Raw genomic sequence first — 15986 nt, 5'->3', positions numbered from 1 at the left:
GCTTAACCAGCCCCCACAATTGCACAAGCCAATTCCCTTTAACAAGTCTCTTTAAAATGTATGTTCCTGCCCCCACTGGTTCTGCTTTTTGGTTGAACTGTGACTAATATAGATACAGGGTCCAAACTATCTAGTTCCATATATATAAAATTGTAGAAAACAAATCTATATATTAAAAAACAACAACACACAAACAAAAAACAAAACTGAAAGTGCCTGGGGTTGCAGAGGAGCAGGGCGGGATAGGAGATAGGAATTATAAAGAATGAAGAAACAACGTCAGGAGGTAATGGATATGTTTATTATCTTGATTGTGGTGATGATTTCACAGGTGTATATATGAGTCAAAACCTATCAAATTATCACATTAAGCGTGTACAATTCATTGTATGTCAAATCTACCTCAGTAAAGCTGTTGATTTTTTTGAACGCAGGCAAGAGTTGGCATGCCCCAAAACGAACTTCCTAGTTCAAGCTGCCTAGAAATAAAATTCTAGGAGTCTTTGGGCTTCATTGTGCCACCTTTACTGTGTAGAGGAAGTAGTAGAAAATATAACATTTAGTGATGGGAAGCTGATTTAATTCATCCTTAAGAAAGACATGGCATATTTCAATCTTGGGAGAAAATATAATAAAATGTGTTTGCCTTTTTCTGTTATCTATACTTCTGTATTTTTCTATTATAGACATGGAATAACTGTATTATGGAAATAAAAAATATATATATGGCACAGGGCTGGCTGAGTAGCGCATGGTTAAGAACTGGCTTGGGACGCCAGAGAGCCCCGGTTTGGATCCTACATATGAGGGCCAGTGACACTGCCCTCTACAGCTAAGATGCTGAACAGCAGCTCAACCTGGAGCTGGGCTGCTGTGAGTCGCCGGTGACGGTGTAGGCTGCAGCCCCTGTGGCAGTGGGTTGCCATGGGTTACCGTGTGTAACCAGCAGCAAGCGTGAGCGGCCAGCAGCCACAGTGAGTGGCCGTCCAGAAGCCGGCGACTGATCTGCCTCACCCGGGAAGAGCGCAATGATGGTGCCAGCTTGGGCCAGTGAAGCAATGTCCTCAACTAGAACAAAAGGACAGCAACTTGTCTGTTCTCCTTCCCCCAATTCCCCAGCTCTGTTCCCATCCCCCCAATTCCCCAATAAAAATCTTAAAAAAAAAATGCTAATTAACATGGTAAAACATATGCATGTATAAAAATCACTGGTAATGTAAAGAAAGAAATACCAATAAATCAGTCAATGTTTCAGCAGATACTACTATCCTACCACATACGTGAGCATTCCTTTTCCTGGAGCACTGAAGAGGAGCTAGTGGGGGAGGATTTGGGGATTCAGGATTCCAGTTGTGTCCTCTCCTCTTTAGAGATGAGAGTTAACAATCACCAGCCATTCCCCTATTAAATAAGGCGAGAGGACAGTTTTTTATAAAAACATTTATTTTGAAATTTTACATAATCTTTGGGTAATTCAGAATTAGCTTAGGCATTTTTCAGAAGTTTCTGAGATTGATGTCTCAACTGCAAACCATAGTTTATTTGATTGATTAAAGGATTAGAGGACCTCATAGAAAAGGATGAAGCGATTACAACTGAGGGAGACAAAGCACCTTAGAGACAGGGGCTTTCCTAAAATAGTCATGATTTTAAAAAATTATTTGTAACAAATATTAAACACCTCACCAGACCAACGGTAATACCCTTATTTGCATTTTTACTAGAATTTCCATATAAAGAGAACACAGAAATAAAAGTTCTGTAGACTTCTGAATCACACTTCAATTAATTTGATCCCTTATATTACAATAACTAAAAGCTACGTAGCATCTACCCAGTGTAATCTCAGTGTTCACACCAACATCTATCTCCTGCTGACAGAATGCCACCTTCCTCTGCGCTCAGTGTTCATGATTCAAAGATTGCAATGAGTATGTCAAATCAGAACAAGCAGCAAGCCAGGAATTCATGAGCCCTGAGAGGCAGAAAAGACTCGTTCCACACAGCAGTTAGTGGCCCAAGGGCTCTTCCACCCGTCCCCAAGCAGAATCAGGCTTGGGCTGCAGGTAGGGTAAAAGAGAGGTACGTTCTGCACCCTCCACTACCTTGGATGGTTTACTGGGTTTTCCAAGCAGGGTAGTTGTTGTTTTCCAATGGGACAGTTAATTGTCTAAGGACAGGGTTCCATCTCTGGTCTCCCTCAAAGCAGAGTGCTGCTCAGGTGTGAGCACAGGGCAGGTCCTTGTATGGAGCACCAGCTAGGTGCCAGAAACAGAGCCAGGGCAGGTGTTTCATGTGACCCTCACAACAACCCTGTGAGTAGGCTCATCCATCCCATTTTACAGATGTGTAAACAGAGGCTTGGAGAAGAGAATTTGCTCATGGTGGCATAGCTAGTAAATAGGGGAGCTTTAATCTGAAAACCCAGCCTCCTCCCACTGCCTATAGAAGCTGAGGGGTTGGCAGCAGATGAGTACTACAGCTCACAGGCAGCTGGGCCAGAGCTCAAACATTAGACGCCCTTGAGCATGCGGGGCCAGCTTCAGGAGTCCAGAAGCCTGGGGCTATGAGCTCTGGCTCTACAACATTACTTAGTGTCCTTGAGCAAGTCCTTTACCATCTCCCTACCAGGGTCCTGTCCAGGATGGCTCTCCACCAGGGAGAGGAGATGAGCATCACCATCTGGAAAGCATGCTTACAGTCTACAGAGGGAGAGCCTCTGCCGGGAGACTGCCCCTGCTCCCTTGCTGGGGGGTTGGAGGGCAGGGTCATCTGACCCACCTTGTGATAATCTGTCGTGGTCACTCAAGTTCTGACCTCTGAGAGCAACTTTAAGTTCTAGGTATCCACATCCCCACTCCCTGAGAGACCTTTCACAGAAGGCCCATAAAAGTAAAAGAAATTGGGTCAGGATACTTTTAAAGGAAAAAATGCTTAGAAGTAATTTAGGAGGGGAAAAAAAACAAGATGGCAGTTAGGAGGAGGTTTGGGTGTGGGCATTAAAAAGAAAGAGGTGGATACAGTGTGCAAAACCCAACTGGTAGGATAGTGTCAGGTCAAGTTAGGCTGAGCCTGGAAAAATCAGGATTTTGGCATCGTGCTTGCCTGGTGTCTGCCATGGGGCTGCACTTGCTGCCTCAGACATAGAGAGGGGATTTCCTCAAAAAATAATTTCAGCCTAAAAATTCAGGCAAATCTTAGAGAATAAATAAATAAAAGCAGAAATGAAACCACAACTCAAATGACTACAAACATCTGTTTGCCATGTTCCTCCTCTTCCTGTAAAATCTACTGCATGGCTCCAGCTCTGTGAAGCCCACTGTGACCACAGACCCAGTAAGTGTGTGCCCCGCCCCCCTCGGTGCACAGACAGCATAGCAAGCCTATCTCTCTACAGACCCCCAGGGCACTGAGTTCACTGAATCCTACCTGTCTGTCACTCCCACTGAACTGTGAGCAACTTGAGGATGGAGATTGTTTCTCTACCTCCATTACCATATAGAGAAGGACACGGGTTCATCAAGACCCCTTGTACAAAGGGGCCAGCCGAGTAGCTCAGTTGGTTAAGAGCTCGCTCAAGAGTGCAAGCCCTGAGCAACAGGGTTGCCAGTTCGATTCCTGGCCTGAGCTGAGCTGCCGCTGAGCTGCCAACTGGTGGCAGGATGGCTCAGTTAAAAAAAGAAAAAATGAAAAAAAGACCCCTTGTACATAAGCACCCAGGCTAAGGACCAGGCAAACCAACCAGAGTGATAGAAACACGACCTCTCCTGGGAGCATGTACCTCGGGAGCAACTGTGTTCTGGAGGAATCGAGCATGTTTCCTATGCCCTGTGGTACTTCCTTACCCCCCAGAGCCACTTACTGGCCTCCCAGAGCGACTCTTTACTAAGTATAATCATAATTCGGGAGAATTTCTTTAAAACATGAAATCAATGTCTAGGTGCAGATTTCAAGCAATATAGAGTGCTGGTTTGTGAGAAAAACATCATTTAGGTGGGGAAAACCGCCCAGTTTTGGGCAGCCCTGGTAGGAAACGGGGATCTTGCATTTACTGGTCCGGAAGGAGGGGAGGACGCGGTCTGCCTCAGACACGGGCGCTGTGTCTGTACATGGTGTGGCAGGAGGCTTTGGGCTCACACACCTCTCTGGCTATGGGACAAGCGGGACCTGGCTCCTTGCCCTTGGGATCCTGAAGTCCCAGGGCTCTTATGGACAGAAGACCTAGAGTGCAAGGAGCAGGCAAGGATTGTTCGGGAACATGGTCTTCCCAGGCCCAGGGTGACCAAAAGACAGGCTATTAAATGCCTGATGGAGAGGGTGAGGGACCTAGCCAGGGAGCCCACACTCAGCAGTGAATGCTCCGAAAGCCAGGCAAGGTGGCCTTTCCAAGCAGGTAAATGTCCTGGTCCGTGCCCTGGTTGAGGTGCTTCACCAGATTCTTCTCAAAGAGGAGCGGGTGGTAGGCGCCCATCGTGCAGGCACTGTCGAAGAACTTCTGGTAGTAGTAGCATATGTCCGTCTTGCGCTTGGATGGGAGGAACTCGTAAACATCCACCTGGTCACACAGCGTCATCATGATGATGATGCCTGGAGAGGGGAGCAGAGGTGAGTCCTGCTCAACAACCCACCCCACATCCTGGAGCTCTGCCCAATGAGCCCCCAGCTAATGACCCAAAATTTGGGGAGGTATCTACCTGGATTTCTAGTTATGACTATGATTCCCAGCCTGAGTGCTCCGGGTAAGCCAATCCAGCAGGCTGTTTCTGGAGGGCCGCTGAGCCCTACGTACTTTTATGTCTCCAGCACACAAGCCAGGACCCAGTGCATGGTAGGTCCTCCCTAAACACTAGTGGATTGAAGAACTCCATCAGTCAATGAATTTATCCGTGTGGATAAGCTATACGAAAAGAGAGGACAAAGTGACTGAGGAGACAGTACCATCACATGTATATAGTACTTTTACCACTTTTATGTCCCGGAGGAACCACTTAGATGGTGCTATGTGGGAGAAGGTATTTTTTATGATACTTGCAGGAAACAGTGTGGTGAGGAAAGACTGTTTTTCCCTCAACTGAGAGGAGGGACAATTAGAACAGGAACACACCATGGCCTATAATGATTGGTTCTGCTCATTCAGGCAGGAGATTAGAGCTGAGGGGGTGGGGCCAGGTTGGTGCTCTCAGGGAGGGAGAGCAGACACTGTGATGCAAACCCAACAAGAGTCAGGAGACTGCTGTTGCCATGCACTTGTCCCCAGCTGGCTCAGTTATCTGGTGCAGGATATGTCCTTTTCTGGGCCTCAAGTTCTTTATCTGCCCCAAGGGTGTGCTCTACCTACTCCTCCTATCACACAGGCTATTGTTAGGATGAAATAAAATTATGGATTTAAGACGCCTTTTGTCAACCATAATATAGAGAATCTTAATGATGAAGCACTTCTCACTAACAGCAAAACTATAAACTGCTCGCAGCAACTTTGTTATAGAAGAATTCAATGTGGAAAAAGCCCTACTTCTGCCCTCCAGCTGCCCCTGGTCCAATGGGGTAGAAAAGACAGAAAGACACCTCAGCAATTAATGGATGTAGGCACAGCAGAAGTGGTGCTAGAAATATTCAGAAGGAGCACTTCCTATGAAAGAGGGCTCGAGTCAACCTCCCGGTTTACTGGTGTGGAGCCTGGCAGGAGACATGGCCATGAGGGCTGGGCAAGAGAGGGGGACTGGTGGTGGAACAGCATGGGCCAAGGCAGGGGAACTGGGCAGCGGGAAAGTGTGTTCGCCGTGATGCCTCCACAGCTAGTCCTGCTCAAAAGGAAGCAGCCCCAAATGCACCCTTCCAAAAGTTGAAGGCAAAGGTATAAAGATGTGATATTATAAGAGCCCCTGTCTCTTTTTATAAGGACTGTTTCTGATATTAAGCATGTATTTGCTCATTTACTCAGGGAACATTTACCACAGGGCTATCCTGTGCCAGACACACAAGATGAGTCAAACACAGTCCCCACCCTGAGGGAGTTTGCAGTTTAGCAGGGAAGGTGGGCAGGTGAATTCCACAATGGTGATTGGCTGGGGCCATCGGTGAGGAAGTGGTCTGCTGCGGGGGCCAAGAGGAAGGAGCTTTCCTTCCTGTGCACACACAGAGCCTACGGCCTCATGGACATTGCTCGTGGTCCAAGCAAACTCAAAGTGAAAGGAAGGGAGCGCAGACATACTGTCAGGGCCGAGAAGGGTGGAGAAAGCCCAAGAAGGAAGTCTGTAGCCGGTATTCAGGGCCCCCTGCACTCTGACCTCAGCCCACTCCTCATCAGCTCCCACAGCTCCATTCATGGCCCCCCAAACCCAGTCAAGCTTCACTGCTCATCTTTTTCTCAGGGCCATGACTAGGGTGTTCACTAGGGTGAACAATTTTTTGAAATTTTGAATAAAGTATTATTGATTCTTCTCTTTTCCTCAGATTCCAATATGGCTCTACAAGACATTATCAGTGATCCTGTCTTTATTTAAATTTTTGATATTTCATTCATCATAAAATTTTCACATTAATTATGATTTTTAAAGAATATTGTACTAAGATGTTATTTCTCTTGTTACAGAATTTTTGACACCCCCTTAAATTGTACCCAAGGCAAGTCCTCACTCATCTTATCCGCGTCCCGCCCTGTTCCCTTGATTTCCCTGCCTCCCCTCTTGTCTGTGCTTCCCTTTACTCCAGCTCCACCTGCCAAATCCACCCCCTCACAGGTCTGATTCAAAGCTACTCCTCCACGAAGCTCTTGGACTGTCCGCCTAGACAGGGTTCTCTCTCCTGTGGCACCAGGTGGTCACTCTCTCCTGGCACACACTGAATGTTGCCTCAGATACCTGACTGAATTCGCCCAATGAACAGACTAAAGGAGAAGGATTCTATTTTATTAATCTCTGTATCTGAGCTAGAAATGGGCCCAGTGTACAAACACAGCAAAAACCTAGCAATTGTTTGGTGAATGAACAAACAAACCAATGAACAAACAAGTGAAGGAACAAATGAATGAATGAGATGCCAAAAGAAAACTAATCTCTTCTAGGAACAAACAGAAGCAGTCCTTCCCCAGACATGGACTCACCGAGCATCCCAGAAGACGGAGGGTTCGGCTGAATTGCCTCTGGGGAGATTTCTTGAATGATGTCCCACAGTTCCCAAGGCATCTGGGGCTTGAGGATGTAAAAGGGCTGGTCAGGGTGTAGCTTCCGGTAGTTCTTGTAGTTATCAAAGAATCTGTAGTCAGGATGCTGGTACCACTGAAAAACAAGGAAACAGTCTCAAGGGGAGAAATGTGCCAGTGCCGCTGCTGCCCCAAGGAAGTCATCTTCATCTGAGCACTTCGAGGGGAGGTGGCAAAGGACCAAGGTAGAATCCTCAGGCACAGCCCCTTCCCCGGAGCAGATTCTAGACTTCTCTTCTACATCACAGCTCTCACTAGATAGCAGAGGGGACCCAGCATGTAGCCTGTGCTCACAGGAAATTCTGAGCTTGGTGATGATGGGACAGCTTCAGACTTGAAGATCAGCATCTGGGAATTATATCAGTGCTGAAAGGGGCCCTCGACACCATCTAACCCCACCTCTCATTTTTATTCTTAAAGCAGTGAACACCGGGACACAGCTTGCCACATCTGTGGGTTCTGAGTCTTTGTCCTGACCCAGGCAAATTTCAGTTCGAAATGAGATCAGTGCAAAACTGTGGAAACCGAGGTAGTGAGGATGTGAGGGATCACTAGGGCCTGTTAGCTATTGGTGTACCCAACTTAAGAATTCGGTGTCCCATGAACAGGGCTCCTTGTCCTTCCTAAAGCCGTTCTCCTTCCTGTAGCCACTGCAGCCCACATCAGGGAGAGGCCAACTGACGTGCATGGCACACAGTAAGAGGACCATTCCAGAGAGGCAGGGGGTCCAGCAGGTCTGAGGCGCCTGTCTCCTTCCCTGAATGAGCTGATGTTACAGATCTGGCCCCGCGCTTAGTAAATCAAGTTCCTGGGGCAGGTGACTTCCCTCTCCACATTCCGGCTTCCTCATTTGTAAAACTGAAGCGAACATCCTTCTGTACACTTCCTCATGTTGTTATGAAAATTAAATGAGAAGAATTCTGGAAACTGGAAGTATGGAACACATGCGGTACTATTTACAGAAATAATGTAATCACTGTCTGCTGGTAATAACCCTTTCTGCTGATGCTCATCAGGAATAATTGTATTAATTGTTATATTACTCCAGATGGTGAGAAGCCAGCCACTATTACTCCTGATATAGACCATAGTTAGAAGACCAATACAGAATAATGTGGAACACGGAATAGAGAGCACTGCTATAGGACAGGAATACTTCTGAATTGCTGGTCCAGGCGAAATAGGGTGTCTTAAAACTACAATAGCTAGTCGTCAGGGATGGCCCAGGGCAGCAATGACTAGAAAAACCCAAGAACTCAGGAAAATCAACAGGCAAGCAAGAGATTCAATCCCTATTTCCATGAACACCCACTTACCTTTGGGATATCTGAATGGTAAATAGACGGGTCCCACACAATTAGGATTCCTTCATTGTACAAACTGTCTTTAAGGAAGCCTTCTCCTGTGGTGACCAACTGCAGGAAGAAACGGATAAGCTGTCACTTGGACATTTACATGTAAACCTTCGGCTTGTAATAATAACGGATGCACCACACGTGAGGCCCCAGAGCCCTGTGAGGCTTCTAAGTTTTGATGCAGCATGTAACTTCAGTGAGAAGAAGGCAAAGACGCCCACTGGAACCATGTGGACCCGAAAGGGCATTTTGTCATAATCTATCAGCCATAGAGCAGAAAGGGTTCCACTCAGACTTCGAGATTAATGGGGCAAGGGTACAGTGTAATCCCTGCAGTCATACTCCACGTGGGGATCAAGGCGGTGAGGCTTCAAGTCAGAATTTCATATAACCAAAATAACCTCTGGAAATCCCTTCAATTTCCTATAATGTATGCAGTATTTACACATCACGATGGAGATAGACACAGTACTTCTCACGAGGCCAACACAGCCAGCGGTTTCTCTGGCATTGGAACAGATGGCTATGTCTGTGGTTGCGCATTAAATGAAGTATTGTTTATATATATTTTGATGTTCCACCTCTGGAATGTCTACCTCTGAACCTCTTTTTTTTTTTTTTTACATGAGAGAGAAATACATTTTTATCTTAAGATAGTGTTTAATGGGTAGGCAGAGTGTTCCTGTCCTTTGCAGTCAAACCTAATTCTGATTGGTACAGAGAGTAGCTTGTTTGGGAACTACAGATTGTCCAGTCATGGCTAGGATACCAAGGGAGAGCCAGAAGGGATCAGAGAAATTTAGACAGGGGTCATGCCAGGGAACTTTGGGTTTCTTCAATAGGTTACAGGACCTGTGAAAAGGGATCTAAACAGACTAGTGTTCTCGACTAGAGCTTGTAGAGAAAAGAAGACCAGGTAGAATCTGCTATTGTAGCTTGAATAGGAAATGATTGAGGAATAAGGAAAAAGAGTTACAACTGTCAGTAGTAGACTTGCAGACTAACTGGTGTTAAAAGTGAAGGAAAAGGGGTTCAAAGGTGATTCCTGCACCTCAGACCATTTCTTAAAAGGAAAACATAGAAAGAGGAGCAGCTGGTATGTGCCTATGGGGATGGAGTGGGGATTTGAAGTTCAAAGATGAGATAAGTGGCTTGGAGTCCTACAGCTGAGAGGCCATAGGAACTAGAAATGGAACCCACATCTTACAACTTTAAGCTCTGTCCTCTTTCCATGGAGACACTCTAACTCACAGCACAGGCATTCAATGCTGTAGCCCAAAGGCAGAGCACAGGCATCGGCAGATTGGGGCTTTTAAAGACTGAGCTGGTGACAATGAGGCCCAGGAGACAGCAGGCTTCCCCCCCCCCCGCCCCCCACTATTCTATACATGTCTTCCAACAAAGAATTCTACAGCTTCGTTCCCTACCCTCATCTCACTCTGTTCCCCTCAAAACAGCTGGCATATTATAAGTCTTTTCTTGAGCTGTGCTTCTTTCTACACAAAGTATAAATGCCAGGTGGTTTATATGTACTCATGAGGATTAGAGATAACTGGGATTTTAAAAAATGTCTCCTGCCACAGCTCCTCTCCAGCAATTTTCTTATCATCCAAAGTAGGGGCCCAGTGGCAGCAACTTCTGGCACTCTGAGACCTTCCCTGTGGCTTCTCTGTCCTCAGAAATCCCAAGAGAGATGCACAAAGTTTTCACCTATACAATAAAGGGTAATAGCAGTGATAACAACATATGCCATTTAATGATGCTTATTCCAAGCCAAGTACTTTCAGATACTATCTCAATTCATCTTCATGACAGCCCTAGGAGTTAATTATTAATATCCCCATTTTTATAAATGACTCAGAGATGCTAAGTAACTTTCCCAAGCCATATAGTAATAAACTGGAGAGTCTGAATTAGAGCCCTCCTGTCTGACTCCAGACGCCACCCTTCTAATCTATATACTGTGCTGCCTCACACGAGGAGGCATGGCTCTTGCAAATAAATGGCAAAGAAAGCATTTGATGAGGGGTATGGAAGTGTCATGAGAATTTTTGCTTTTTGCCTGAGTGGTAGTGTGTCTCAGCTGGAAGATTCTCGAGGGACTATATCCAAACCCATCATTTTCAGATGGGTTAGCTGAGGTCCGGGGTAAAGACAGATTGTTTGAGGCTTCCAGGTGAGTTTGAGGCAGAGCCAGGACCAGAGGTGGGCTCCTACCAGAGTGCTGTTTCTGTTCCCACAAGCTCCATTCATAAACCATGGGATACTGAAACAAGCCAGCGCCCTGTCAGGATCTGGGCCACCCTCAGTTCCCACCACCCACAGTGGGAAAACAGCCATTTACTTCAGCTACTTGAAGCAAATGTAAAAGTAATCCATGAAATTGAAAAGATGTGAAGATAAATGCTAGTTTCATCCCAAGAGGAGAAACAAAGTGTCCAGAACTAGGATCTGGTAGATGGAAAGGGGAGATGCCAGCAAGCACCCTTTGACCTTAAACGGACATGACTCTTAATTTACCACATTAATTCTGACAGCCCTTGATGTTACTTCAAAGAGTTTCTAAACAAACAAACAAAAAAAGAATGCCTCAAAATTGCTCAGGGGAATTGGGAGACTGCTTTGTGTCGAACTCACTCTGTGGTCTTGGGTGGGTCACTTCCCCCTCTAGGCCTCAAGGGCTTTATTTATAGGACATTAACATCCTGGAGGACCTGCCCAGATGCCCAGGTGACCAGCTGTGCCCAGACAACATCTCAGTCTGTCATTTTTCCAACTGCAGCAGAAGGCAGTTGGGGGAGAATACTTGTCAAGCTCCTCTCAAATGCACCTGTACTTCTACCCATGTGCAAAGTCTAACCTGAGCCCAGGGATCCCAGGGGACCTCATGATGACGAGAATAAGTCATTGCCAGAGCAAGAGATCTCCAAGGAACACTTGCCAGGAAAAGGCTACACCAGGGACATGGAATGTTGCTGTTTTAGCAACCTATTTAAAGTAAACTTTCTAGTCATAAAGTAAGAAACACTCACTGCAAAAACTTAGAAAATACAAGAAAACACACACATCTATATATACAAAAAGAAGAAAATAATAAGCATCCATAATTACATTCTTCAGATATTACCATTGTGAATATGTTGGGGGATTTTTTTTCCTTGTTATGGACTGAATTGTGTCCACCCCCTCCTCAAATGCATATGTTGAAGTCCTACCTCCCCAACATGACTGTACTGGAGATAGGGCCTTCAGGGAAGTATTTAGGTTAAATGAGGACAAAAGGATGGGGCCCTAAACCGATAGGACTAATATCCTTATAAGAAAAGAAAGAGACACCAGAGATCGCTCTCTCTCTTCACATGCATGCAGAGGAAAGGCCATGTGAAGACACAGAGCGAAGACAATCATCCATGAACCGGGAAGAGACCCCAGCCTTGATGGCACCTTGATCTTATACTTCTGGCCCCCAGAACTGGGTGAAAAAAAAAATAACATTTCCCCCCATGTATAAGACGCACCCCTTTTCAAAAAATTTGGGGTCTAAAAACTGGGTGTGTCTTATTATAGTGGTTGTAAGAGTGCAAAAACAAGCTGCGAAAAAAGCAGGAAATGCAAGTTAAAAAAACTACAACCACAGTATAAGACGCACCCAGTTTTTAGACCCCAAATTTTTCAAAAAAGGGTGTGTCTTATACATGGGGAAATATGATAAATCTCTGTTGTTTAAGCCACCCCATCTGTGACATTTTGTTATAGCAAGCCTAGGAAATTATGCCTGTGTGTGTGTGTGTGTGTGTGTGTGTGTGTGTGTGTGTGTAGATATTGATATATCTTAACTTATAGAGTCTAGACTTAATGGTTTTGTTAAACTCACACAACAATCCTGATCAATGTCTTCTCTTTATTCCTCACAATATTTCCAAGCCACAAACAGGGCATGAAAAGGAAGCTCTAAAAGATTATATAACTGGCCAAGATCACACAACTAGGAAAGGATGGAGCTAGGTAGGATACAAATCAAGGTCTGTCTGATCTTTTCCCACTATACCAGGCAAACTTCATTCAAAAATGTTAAGTGATGATAAAACAAAGTGTATCCTGGCTGCCAGATTTGCAAATTTACCAGAGTTGCAAAGCAAGTTAGTACTATAGGAAGATAGACAAAGGGGTAGTCAAGGTCTTGATTGGATAATAAGAGTTATATGGAGGTTCTGGGCCTTAAATGAGTGCCTGATCATTGTAAACTGGACCTGGATAGGAGGTGCTCTGAAAGAAGGGGACCACAAACCCCCACAAACTCCAAATCTACCTATAATTCTACCAGGCATCACAGGAAGCCATCAAACAAACTATAAAGCATCAGAGGAAATAAATTTTGTAAAGCACTTAATGTCCAAGCAACAGAGATTGATAGAATAAGCTATGAAACTTATCCACAAAGAAGTCCTATGCAGCTATAACAAAGAGTGAGAAAGATCTCTATAAACTGATATGGATTGATTTCCAGAAGATATTGGGGGAAAAGCTGAGTATACAGAATATATATTCCACTATATTTTGTGTAAGAAATGAGGGGAATTAAAAAAACATGTATATACATCTATTTGTCTTTACAAATAGAAACACAGAAGGATAGATCAGAAAACACTAAAATTGGCTACCTACAAAAGTGCTGGTGGAACAGGGTGGAAGGAATTTAGGAAGGAGTAACCCTTCTCAGAGTATACCTTTTTGATAGTTTTGAATTTTGGAAGCATGTTAATATTCTTCATATTTTAAAAAGAGGAAGGAAAAGAAAATCTAAAACTGAAATAAGATGAATGCAATTGAATTTCAAATGAATTCAATCATCTTAGTGAAGAGAAACAGAAGAACTGATTCAGGTAACATAGGTACATATTATTTGACTATATACGTAACCTCAGGCTTAGGAGGGGTGTGGAAGAAAACTACAAACATCCTGGACTTTCTTTAGTAGGTCTGTTTTATGTACAAGATATACAAAACAATTTGCAAACTATTTTAGATCTATTGTAAATTGAAGCAAATAACTAAATATGCTGAGGTTGTCAGAAGCACAATTCTCACTGTGAAAGAAGGGGGAATATAAATACAGAATGGGAAAGGCAAGGAATACCTTTATGTATATAGACTGCATTTGGCGGTATCAATTTGAGTCTATCATTTCTAAAATAGGCATATTTTATGCATGTTTCTATGTAGATGAGAAATACACACTAAAGTAATTATCTTAGTTCAAGCCACTATAAGGAAATATCACAGACTGGGTTGGGCGGCTTAAACAACGGATATTTATTTCTCACAGTTCTAGAGGACGGAAAGTCCCACAGTGAGGTACACCCTGCTTTTGATTATTATTATTGTGATAAGAACATGCAACATGAGATCTACCCTCTTAAAAACAGTTTAAATGCACAACACAGTATTGTCAACTATAAGCATAATGTGGTACAGAAGATCTCTAGAAATTATTCATCTTGCATAATTGAAATTATACCAATTGAAAAGCAATTCCTCATCTCTGCCTCACCCCAGCCCCTGGCAATCACCATTCAACAATCTGTTCCCATAGAATATTACTCATCCTCAAAAAAGAAGGAAATTCTACCATATTCAACAACATGGATAAACCTGAAGGACATTATGCCGAGTGAAATAAGCCAAACACAGAAGGACAAGCACTGCGTGATTCCACTTCTATGAGGTATCTAAAATAGTCAAGCTCATAAATAAAAAACGAATATACCCTGCTTTTGCACTGCACCTTTACTTACTTGGCGGGGGGGGGGGGGTGTTCTTTTCTCTTCAACTAAATGGAAGCCCGTTGGGTGAGAAGACGATTGCATTCTTGCACTCTCCCTCCATACAAGGCAGGTCTTATGGGAGTTTATTTGCCTGACTGAAAGGGATGTGGGCAGCTGTCTGCATGCTGGATGGATGGGCCACACAAGGAAAACACTGAGAGCAGCTGTGACTTGTTAAAAACCACATATGACCCAGGGCTTTGAAATAAGCTGAGTCCAATATTAAATCACAGCTCCTTCTCTGGTTCTGAAAAATACCAGTGACCCAGATTGTGTCTGCTGGCCAAAATCAAGACGTCCTAGAGCTCATGATATCCATCGTTTCTAAATTTCAGCTCCCAAATCATGATGCTACAATACTACATCAAGGGAGTTCTATGAAAATCACCCAGCTTACCCTAGCCGTCTAGATCTGCTGTTGATGAAAAACACCCCTCACCACCACCTATCCAGCCATCTGTCTGTCAGCATCTTGAGAAGGAAATTCGGAGCTTAAAGAAAGCTTAGGGGATTTAAAGTGCTGCTGGTAAAGAAAGCTAGACCCAAATTCCATGGCTATAGCATGCTTTCTGCATTATCCAGAGCAACACACATAAACCCTTTTCTTTTAATTCTTAAATTTATTGGGGTAATATTGGTTAATAACATTATATAAATTTTAGATGTACAAACTTACAACATCTGTGCAAAGAGGGTAAAGGGGGTCAAATGCAAGGTCACAGAAGTAGACTAGACTTCAGGTGGTGAGCACACAAATCTTTGAACCCCAGTGTCCTCATGCAAGATAAGGGCTGATAATACCACCTCACAAGGTTGTCATAAAGATCAAATGATATGCATGGCCTTTAGACAGTAGTAGCATTTAATAAGTAGCAACAGCTTTTTTCTCAGGTTAATCCCCATCAAGTGACCTGAGAATGTCCTGGTTAAAGTCCAGTCAGCACACACTATGGCGATGCACAGAATATATAGGTTTTCTCTCCCCAACCTGCACCCGAGCTTCTAAGGAAGCCACTGAGCCTTTTTATCCCATTGCCTTCTCCCTCAGGCCCACTGAGCACAGCCGGGGCCCAGCTGAGTCTCAAGAAACCTTTTTACACTTAAAGTTAGAATTGAACTTAGTTAAGGACAGATATATGTGGTTTTCCTGTTGAATCTCATAACAACACCTGGCATATATATGCCTAAATATATCTGCTGAAACTTCACTAGACCATTCTCTATAAAAAGCTATCTTCTTTATAAGAAAACCACCTCTTCTCCCTCTCCTCCCGCCCCCCACCCCGTGGTTTTATCACAGCCCAGATGCACAAAAGGCCATGTGTTATGTGGGGGGTGGGAGTGGGGTGGGGGAGCTGAACAAACTGGAGCCCAGCCACCCTCAGAAAATAGCTGCTGTCAGGAGTTCTCCATTTGAGAAGAGAATGAGCAGCTCCCAGGCAGACTTTACTAAATTTACTATTCCCTCAGTGACTTCTGGGTGCCAGCTGCTCTCTGTGTGCAGTGGTGGGGACTCAGTTTGCTCATTCACAGAAGCAGGCACAAAATAGCTGAGATAATCAACCAGGGCCAAAGATAGAGAAGACTGACTGTGAGTTTTCTAGG

The 15986-nt window shown here is 44.4% G+C and overlaps 1 protein-coding gene across 11 annotated transcripts in view; it reads right to left on the bottom strand.

Annotated features, from left to right (window-relative positions):
• Positions 1-3622: 3622 nt before the first annotated feature.
• Positions 3623-15986, bottom strand: part of ST6GAL1 (ST6 beta-galactoside alpha-2,6-sialyltransferase 1) — a 107992-nt gene continuing 95628 nt past the window's right edge. For all 11 annotated transcript variants that reach the window (XM_019669203.1, XM_019669240.1, XM_019669185.1 and 8 more), the window contains 3 exons: positions 8518-8616; positions 7103-7277; positions 3623-4587 (listed from right to left, as the gene is read on the bottom strand). In XM_019669203.1, the coding sequence (XP_019524748.1) occupies positions 4346-4587; positions 7103-7277; positions 8518-8616 (516 nt within the window). In that variant the 3' untranslated portion in view covers positions 3623-4345. The remainder of the gene's footprint in view (positions 4588-7102; positions 7278-8517; positions 8617-15986) is intronic.

This window comes from Hipposideros armiger, unplaced genomic scaffold (genome assembly GCF_001890085.2).
Source record: "Hipposideros armiger isolate ML-2016 unplaced genomic scaffold, ASM189008v1 scaffold_14, whole genome shotgun sequence".
NCBI classification, from domain to species: domain Eukaryota; kingdom Metazoa; phylum Chordata; class Mammalia; order Chiroptera; family Hipposideridae; genus Hipposideros; species Hipposideros armiger.
This window is presented reverse-complemented; position numbering and strand designations above follow the sequence as displayed.